Here is a 9,981-nt window from a genome sequence, read left to right as displayed (position 1 = left end):
ACGATCCTATCAAGGGAGCTAATCTAAACAAGTGCGCCATGTGGTGGTATTTTGGAGCACATAACGGAGTGCTGACGTAAATGTTCCCTGGCAGAGAAAACACGTTATTCAATTACGATGTCGGATTCCATTAAATATTAGTAAATTTTTATTTTTTATTAACTCAAATTTGTTTACGATATGAATCTGTTAAATATTTATTTTTATACATTAACGTATTGTTTTCATAAAAACATAAACAAAAATGTTACTGTATGTATGAATATAAAAACGTTTATTTTACCATTAGTAAACACCTAATTCACCAATATTCAAAATTTTTGAATACTGTAGAAAATTTTAATTACATAAAGAACTAAATAGATGCATATATCTTCTAAATAAGGTAGTGAGTATAAGTTAAGAGATTAAATTATTGGAAAAAACTAAAAACTGTATGACTAAACGATGAAATTGTAATCCTTATAAAGTATCAACATTTTGATGATATGTTAAATTATTTCCAAAAATCGTTATTTACTTAAGTCCCATAACTTCTTAACTTACGGGTTAAATTTTTAGTACACTAACACTTATTATTTAGTATTCTAGTGCTTTGTTATTATAAAAGTTAGTGTATAATGTGTGTGTGTAACACGTGAAGGTATTTGTGTTCTCTTGAAATTTGATGGAAATCTTTGAACCTCTTTAACCTTAAATCTTCAGATTGATCAAAGCAATAATCGTAATATTATGTAATATTTGAATAATCTCTTTATTAATAAGACGAAACAACAATATTAATTTTATTTTTCTCACTTCGATGTGAAAACGTAGACAGTTAGCCAGGCGTACACGTATTCTAATATCTATCTAAAATTCTTAAAATAAAAACCCGAAATAGTACTATAAATTTAAGGTAGAATGAAGGTATTGCAAGTTTTTCATTTCAACTATTCAGAACATGTGACGATATGGTCTGTATTCAGAACAAAACATTCCCCGTGGCTTTATGCAATTTGCATGCGCAATGGTTGTTCAGAAGTCGATGTAAATTTAACCTATTCTGTTCCCCCACGGAGATTACAAATCCTATGCTCCGGATGTTTGAACCATAGGTCTCCTTCTAACTTGTCACTCTCATCTATTAAGATTATACAGAGATTACAAACACAGCTACAAAAATTATCTAACTAAATAAGATTTAAGATTTCCAAATTTTTGGTCGCTATTCATCTTATTTTATATGTTATAAATTTAAATTGAAAAACCTTATAAACATATTATATATTTAAGTATGAATTTTACCTTCTCTGCATCCACCCTTTGGTGGTCCATCATTTAAAGTAGACAGTTTGGATGACAAATAATTTTTCAGTTAAATACAAATAAATAATAGTGGAAAAAATAATTTAAGTGAAAAAATATGTTTGATTTTTAGTTCCTGTCTTCCTATTTTGTTTTTTGAAATATTTTTTTTTTACTTAAAAATAATTTTTTTTTTTGCCTTTTTATTTAACTTTTAGAGGATTCCATTACGAAAACTGACTTAATGACTTAGTGACCGTAAAACCAGCTGGAGGATGCAATCTTTCAGAAAAAAAGAATTTCTTAGATCAATTAAGGAATATTATGAAAATTTGGGAACATACATAAAGATTTCGACGATCGAGAACCTCCTACTCTTTTGAAGTCAGTTAACAACAATATTACGAATCTGTCTTCCGAGAATGATGGTCCAATATAATACTAAGTATTACCATTGCTTAATGTGTATTATGGATGCCTACACATTTTAATGATATTCCCCATTTTTCTCAGGATGCCAGAATCAGGTCTTATTGTAATCATCCAATTTTAAAGTCTACCCTTATAAAAATACATACCGAAATTAGTTTGCTTTGAAGTTTCTGGTTCATTTGTCGCACATATACTTAATACTAATTTTAGAATTATATGGTTTTCTCATAGTTGCTAGTGTCAGAACTGGACCAAATTGAAATGGGACCAGACGGAAAGCACCACCTTTCAATTAATATAAAAACATGAAAATCGCTTCACCCAGTCGAAAGTTATAAGGTAGCAAAACAATAAAAATTATAGACGACTTAATAACTTCCTCCTTTTCTTTGAAGTCGTTTGAAAATAGCACTAGACCCAGTGTCATTAAAATGCCAATGTGAATCATACTTGCATACAAGTCATGGAATAAGTCTGACACAATAATGGCTATTTAAGATACTAAGTGTAAAAAAAAATACTTATTGTATATCAATAATGACAACTGTTCTTTTATCTATTTTATGACTTTAAATGGGATCTTAAAAATATACCACATAAAATAAACATCATTTTAAAGGGTTCCTTGCATTTATTTTGTTTTCAAAATACACTAAATGCTTAACATGAAAAAAAAAATAACGACTCTTTAATAGCAGCTAACAAACTAACAGTTTCATTGTTAACCATAGTTTGATAGAATATAGCAAATAAAAATGAACTGAACTTTATAAAAAATAGACACGGTAAATAAAACTCTTTTCCAGTAACAAAATAGTATAAAAAGATACATCGTATCGTATTGTTTAATTTTAGGTCGAATGCAATAGCGATGCTTTTTTTAATCATGTTTTTGCACACAAAAAAACTGTTTTGACATATTTCATTCATCATACTTCGGTGTAAAAACTATTTTACACTTTAATAACACCATTCCCAAAAATCAAAATATATATTGCATTATTTTTACGATACGACGAAGGTTTAATATAACTTAAATAGTATTATAAGGATTCGAAGTAGTGAGTAAGTTTTCTGAATTATTTCTAATAAATTCTAAATAATTGGAAAACAAATCTTTAACGCCCGTAGTTACAAAAAAAAACAGATTTTGTAAAGAATTCTTATTATAAAAGAATTACATCTTTTTAAAAGTTTAAAATATACTTTTACTATCTTTAAAGTCACTTAACAGAAAACAATATCATTATTACATGTAAACCTAAAATCATCTTATAGAAAGTTATTATTACATCTTCCCTTTATCCATTTACAAATTAATTTGCGACCTTCTTCTTACACATTGCCTCAGATTTGTCATCTTTGCCTTCGCCGCTTAAAATTGCTTTAAAACTAAAGGGTTTAAACGGATAGCCTGTTCCAGAATAGAACTTGCTCATAAATTCAACCCTGAAATTATAGTAACGTCAAATATATTTGTTTCAATAATCTCTTAATCTTATTTTTCCAATGTAACTTTTTTTTATTCTTATATCTATAAACATTTCTAAGCTAATATTATTTAAACCATCTCAATGATAACCGAAAATTTTTACATTACGTTCGGGTTTTTTAATAATATTTCTCCGGCATTTAAGAAAAATCTGACATAGTAATCATGCTAATCAAAACACACAATATTGGCGCTATCTCGTCAGTTAGTCCACTGATAGGGTGTTAGTAAATTAATAAACGAGGGCAAAAGCCTTGCATGCATTGCGACGTTGTTGTTGATCTTTAAAATATGTGTGTATCTTTGATAAAGAAAAGAGTTATCAAATCTAAAGCTTGTGAAACTAAATATTAATAATTTAAAAGAATCCTTTTAATCTCTAATGGTGTTTTTAATATTTCAATCCTATGATAAAGGATTTGGAAATGTACGCAACTGCAGGGCGCCTCGTACATTTGCAAACGACCACATTGTTGCATTTTTTTTAATGTATATTTATTAAGTCACAACTAGTTTGTCAACTTTCAGGAAATGAAGCAAAAAAGAATAATGTAATAACAAAAAAAATCTGGACATAGAAAATTTAAATAAGTGCTTTCTTACCAATGCAATCGTAAAGTATGAAGGAACGCGGACAATCCTTCCATAACTACTAAGATTGAAAGACTGAAGACCGCCCAAACAGCAAATATGAGAAATATTTTAACACCGCCAGTCATTGAATATTCTCGTAAACCAAGCTTAGCAAACACCATTACCCATAACATCTCCGACAATTCTGAAAATATCAGCAAAAATGAAAGAAAAGTTATACTTACTATAATTATATTATAACTAAAGTAGTAGTAACACTACATTAATAACCACAATTTTTTTTAGTAACCAATGGTAAGAAGCTTACGTTAAATGTAATATAAGATCTTGAGTTTCGATGTTTACACTTCTTTAGATTATAAGTTAACAAAAGTCAAAACGTAAAAGAAAAACTTTTTGAAACGTTTTTTATTTTAAATTCTTTAATGTCTATGTTGATGGACTTAAACAATATGCAAATTAGTTTCCCGCCAAGTTACTTTCAAAGGATAAATAGATTTTGTTTAATGAAGTTATAGTGACCGTATAAGAACTTTTTACGCAGTAGCATACCTTTTCCAATTATAACGCGCTTGACATATTACAGATAGGGAAAGGCTTTATTTTTTAAGTCATTTAGTCAAAAGTTGTGCAATATTATGTTTTCGAGATTATATGCGAGACTTATTGAAATAAATAGAGCACACTGACGTTGAGGATATATTGTTGATAAATTGTAAAATTTGATTTAAAAATCTAAATTAATAATTTGATTCTGATATGCAATTATTCAATAATATTAAGGTTTAATTTTTTTAATTCAAAATAAAAGAACACCTTTAAATTAAATATTCCAACACAGATTTTATAAATCGATATTGATGTTTACAGCGACGATATATGTAAAACTTTAATAATCATAAAAAAGACAAACATTCAAATTCGATATTAATTAAAAGTTAGCCTTACGTTCATGTGCTAAGGACAGCGCCCACAGACGTAGGTAGGAGGCCGTGTGGGATATAGTGCTTAGTACAAATTCGATCGTGTGCACAGCTTGATGAATCATTAGTTCGCCAAAAGGTACTGAGTACTTTGCTACTTCTTTTAGTATTTTATCTTCCACTCGCTTGTTATCGGATTCACGCCGCTGATACCTTCGAAATTGACTAACCTTTTTCTGTAAATTAAAAGCCACGGCGATAAAAACATTACATAATTTAGTTACATATTGGTCTTACAATCAAAATTAAAGAAAAATTTTAATAATATTACAAGGGCTTCAGCTTTCTTTTTCTTATTGGCCTTATTGAGATATACCGGTGTTCCAAATAATAGGATTGGAACACAAATTACTCCAATTATGACCAATAATCGTTGAAAACGTTCCTGGTTACTGAACATGTAAGCATCACAGTCTTCTTCAACCGGTTTTGACGTTGATAAAAGAACCATGTCAATAAACAATATCAGAATCAAGGGAGCGCAGCCAGCACTTCGTTTTAATTCACCTATAAAGATAAGTTAATATTGGTTATTATCACACATTTTTTTAAATAGCACGGAACCATATCAAACATATATATATATATATATATTAGCTTACGATATTTTCCGCTGAACATAAACCACTTCATATACATCAAAGTCACAAGCCAAAAGAACAGACAAGTCAAAAATAATATCTGAGGAATGAACTCCAAGAAAATTGCATATCGGCGCTTAAAATAACTAAAAGAAAATTTACACTACAATATTTTATGTTGGAAAATAGCCATAACAACCAATAATTTTATCTTACAGGTGATTGAAGAGACTTAAGGATAGGCCAAACATCATATGGATAATACCAATTATGATGGATAACTTCATTTTCAATGAATTCAAATACATTATTTTATTTTTCGCAAGCTGAAAAAGTATATTAACAAAACTTAATAAATAAAATAAATATGATTCGTAATTCACTTTCACGTATCTAAATATTACCGCCCAAACAGGGTCCACGCCGAATATATAGGGTGGATTTGTTTCAAACACCGGGTTCAACTCAATGTAATGATTGTTCTCAATTGTTTCCCTATCAAAAGTATTTTTCCAATATGGAGTTGTAAGAATAATTGATTTGGAGAAAAAAACGTTATATAGAAATCCTGTGTATAATGTAAATATCCCCATCATCAATATAACGTAGCGACCTGAACAATCATTTATTTAACTTAATGGTTCGTTTAATACATACAGCTAATAGGAATGCAACAAACATATTAATACAGGTCTTACTTTCAACCCACCACAGGCGGTCACAGTTATGATACATTAATACAAAAATAGACCTGTGTTTATGAAGTTATTGGAAAATTTATGTAATCAATGTTTACAAAATTTTAATTTACATGTTATTTCAAATATAATTATGACTAACTATGAATTTTTTTTACTTAGGAAAATATCTGTTAAAAATTTAAATATAATAAAAACATCAAAACACTAAAGCGCCTTCACAAGAGTTTTGCATCGGCACATTACGTACGAAATGTTTGAAACATCCATAAACCTAAGTTGAAACTATTGTGATCAAAGATTTATAAATGGAAAACTGGTGAGACAGCTTAGGAAGGGCTACGATGCGAACTTGTAGAAAGAATTAAGAGGACAGTAATTGTTTATCATCACCGAAGCTTCCTTCTTATTATTAAAGCTATTAACCAAAGAACACACACCACCAAAGAAAATATTCCATATTTCATTTCTAGATCTTTTGTCCATGTGATCTTTTTCTACCCATACCATCCATCCCGCAAAAGACAAGAGAATAATCCCATGGCAGACGTCTCCAAACATCACAGAAAACAAAAACGGAAATGTGACTATCGTGTATAAACCTGGCGGTATAACAAAATATGACATGAATTAATCAATTAAATAAGGAGATGATAAATTACAATTTGTTGTCATAATTTTAAAAAAATGTGTAAAAATTATTAATTAAAATGTTAAAAAATTCTTGCCGGGATTCAATTCCCTATAAGTGGAGTCGCCATAGGCGTTGATGAGCGCCTGGAAACCTTTAGTGAACTTGTTAGTGCGATGGTAAGTGGGTGGTTCGTCGGCATCGTCGGACTTCAATATAAAAGATTCAACGTTAGACCCTTCTTTTTCCTAAAAATAGAACACTCATTGCAATGGAATAATGATTTTTCACCTAACAACTCCAATCTTGAAATTGAATTAATCTTTCAGTCTAACTGTTCCTTTCAAATTATTTTAAAAATATATTAATTTCGTAAGTATTTTTTGTACTTCAACTACTGCACTACACTACTATGTTACTAGTGTATATTTACTCAGACATGTATTTGTATATTTAGTAGTTACCACTATTTACGACTTAGCAATGAACAGTAAGTGCTATCAAAAAAAAAAAACAAATACATCACAGACATTAGAAATTTGATTTATTTGTCCATGGTTAATACTTAATTTGCATCATTATAAGAGAGAAAAAAAATGTATTTTACATATGTATAAAAATTTTATAGAAAAATCCTATTATATTGCAATAATGATAATAGCTTACCGTTATACGTGCTAACATATCTTCAACCTTTTGCAGATCAGTATCCGGAACCCAACACTGCCCAATCAGACACTTTCTCGTAATATCTAAAGTAAACATATTCATTGTGTGATAAACAGCTTTAGACTTTTTGATTTGCACCATCCAAGTATCCCATTGTTTGCTCACTGTCCGTAGAGCTTTACACCGATAATATTTAGTTTTACTCATCACCTGAAATAAATATACTGTTTTACTTTTGACTATCTATTTTATTATTTACAGTTATGACAAAGTCTACTCACACTTAAGTTAATTAAGTGCTAACTCAAAATTAGAATTTTTAAACTAGAGTTTCACAATCATTATTTTGTGAACAAAAATTTAGAAAACACTTAAAGCTATCACAATGTCCTGTTTCGTCATTTTATCTTCAGGAAGAATAGGGCGCAATAAAAAAAATATTTTTTACAAAGGGTCTCGAAAATCCGGTAAAGTATGAATATACATATCTTATCTGAAACTTGGTCGGTTTTGTAATTGGGATATGAAATTAAACTTCAAACAGTCTCTACATATACATTTTTTAATTTAGGGGAAAATAATTTTCTTTTCTTTTCTAGCTACGACTAGACCGCAGCTGTTTGCCCTATTGGCTTTGACAGCGTCATCGGGAGGGAAAATAATTTGATTTAACAAAAACAGACATAGTTTTTTTAAGATAAATATAAAATTATTACTTGTTCCAAATCACCGATCCTAGTTCCTAGCTGTATCATCATATCCATCCGATCATTATATGATTGCGGACATGTGTACATATTGACATGAAAGCCGGAGCAGACCTTCTCAAGTCTAGCAGATAACTGCTCACCCTGGAATATCGCTAGAAAAGCGACTTTTCGAATGTCTTGACCCTGTCACAGACCATGAAATTATACCAAAATAGATATTCGTAACGTATAGAGATAACTTCGGGGTAAAATAAAGCAAAATAATAGTTTCAACCCATATATAAAATTAAATGTTAATCCTTTGTCTTACCTTTAGTTTCCTGTCTTTAATTAAAAAATAAAGTAAGGAACAAAATGATTAAGTAACACCGCTTTGAAAATAAAAATATTTTTAAATCCTATCTATCGGACGACTTGTTAAAAAAGTTATAATTTAAAATAGTCAAACATCAAACTGTTTAACTGCTAAAAAAAACATTATATAGCAATCATGTAACGGTAGGATTATTAAATATTAAACGATTAAAACTATCATATCAGTTTAAATTTATGTTCAGCTTACGGTTACTGGGTCTTGTAATATTGTATCCTGCGATGCTAATCGATAGTAAATATTTCCATGAGATACCCTCCACATCATCATCTCAAAAGGGAAAGATCTCGATCGTTTCACAACGCCGCTAATTACGAATAGCCGACCTTGTAAGCCTGTATCACCTGCGGCGGTCCTACAAGTAATCGATACTTAAGAGCGCTGTTAATATAAAAGGTGAAAGGAAACGCTCAAAGAACTGACTTATATAAATTTAGAATAGGATGTGATTCATAGTCATATGGAAATGTATTGAACGTGGTCTTAATGAAAATTCAGACAAAGGCGAAAGATACGACATAACTTCAAATAATATCGTAATATATAAGACCCTTTTGTCATCTAAATGAGTTTGCCGTAAGGTTGAAATTTGATAACGTTTATTGTCGATAATCAAATTCCCTAGCAAAACGACGAAGGCTGCAATTTCATCCCGTTCGTCCCGTCATTTGCAGCCGCCTTTGATGTTTTACAATTAACATGAACCTATACATTTTTAATAAACCACATGATAATACTAAATCTATCCGTTCACGTAATTGTACTTTGAAAATAAAGCTTGATCAATTTTCAGGTTAAATTTGACTAGATGTAAGAGTTTTTAAAAATGTTCTTATAGAGTACAATCAGTAGGAACGAATGTTTTGTTTTAACAAAACGTATAAAAGTTTTTATTTATCTACCTCTATTATTTACCTCTTCATACCTAGCTCTTACATACCTTTTCATTGATTTTCACCGCAATCCAATAATGTTTATAACATTAGTTTCGTGAGCAGAACCAAGATAAAATGGTTGCAAGTTGATACCTTTATTCAAAACTATGGTATACGGTTTAGAAGGCTATTGTTGAAAAAACTACACGTAATTCTAATTGGAACAATTTGGGAATAGTAGGTTATTTATAACTTACTCTTACAATCAAAGCCACAACTGTAGTGACTTTTTTTTATCAGCAGTAATATTAATTTCTGAAGACTAAATAGTTGTTAAAACTACGATTCAACGTATTGCTTTCCATAAAGAAGACGTACAAGTAGTGTTTAACACATTTCTTACTTTCCAAATATGGCCTCCTCTGTCATTTCTGATTCCCCTAACATTGGTCCAATATTATTCAGAACGTAGTTCATTTCTGTCAATTCTAAATAATTCTTCAAAAGGGTAGTTTGATTTTCTGACATGTCAATGACATCACTTTCCCATTTGTCAATAATATTCTAAAAAAAAAATGTTACACTTACCACAGCTTTCTAGTCGTTCTCAAGTGTGTAAAAATTATTTATTTAATATTAACACATTCCTAACAAGT

At 29.7% G+C, this 9,981-nt stretch overlaps 1 protein-coding gene across 4 annotated transcripts in view; it reads right to left on the bottom strand.

Annotated features, from left to right (window-relative positions):
* Positions 1-2,314: 2,314 nt before the first annotated feature.
* Positions 2,315-9,981, bottom strand: part of LOC116777584 (V-type proton ATPase 116 kDa subunit a 1-like) — a 19,339-nt gene continuing 11,672 nt past the window's right edge. For 2 of the 4 annotated variants that reach the window (XM_061526588.1, XM_032671216.2), the window contains exons 3-15: positions 9,729-9,889; positions 8,640-8,805; positions 8,084-8,260; positions 7,365-7,577; positions 6,796-6,946; positions 6,508-6,669; positions 5,774-5,982; positions 5,586-5,695; positions 5,391-5,515; positions 5,060-5,295; positions 4,754-4,964; positions 3,815-3,989; positions 2,315-3,168 (exon numbers count right to left, since the gene is read on the bottom strand). In XM_061526588.1, coding sequence (XP_061382572.1) covers positions 3,036-3,168; positions 3,815-3,989; positions 4,754-4,964; positions 5,060-5,295; positions 5,391-5,515; positions 5,586-5,695; positions 5,774-5,982; positions 6,508-6,669; positions 6,796-6,946; positions 7,365-7,577; positions 8,084-8,260; positions 8,640-8,805; positions 9,729-9,889 — 2,229 coding nt within the window. In that variant the 3' untranslated portion in view covers positions 2,315-3,035. The remainder of the gene's footprint in view (positions 3,169-3,814; positions 3,990-4,753; positions 4,965-5,059; positions 5,296-5,390; positions 5,516-5,585; positions 5,696-5,773; positions 5,983-6,507; positions 6,670-6,795; positions 6,947-7,364; positions 7,578-8,083; positions 8,261-8,639; positions 8,806-9,728; positions 9,890-9,981) is intronic. The other 2 variants (XM_061526589.1, XM_061526590.1) reach the window with 2 other exon arrangements.

Source organism: Danaus plexippus, chromosome Z (assembly GCF_018135715.1).
Source record: "Danaus plexippus chromosome Z, MEX_DaPlex, whole genome shotgun sequence".
Taxonomy (NCBI): domain Eukaryota; kingdom Metazoa; phylum Arthropoda; class Insecta; order Lepidoptera; family Nymphalidae; genus Danaus; species Danaus plexippus.
This window is presented reverse-complemented; position numbering and strand designations above follow the sequence as displayed.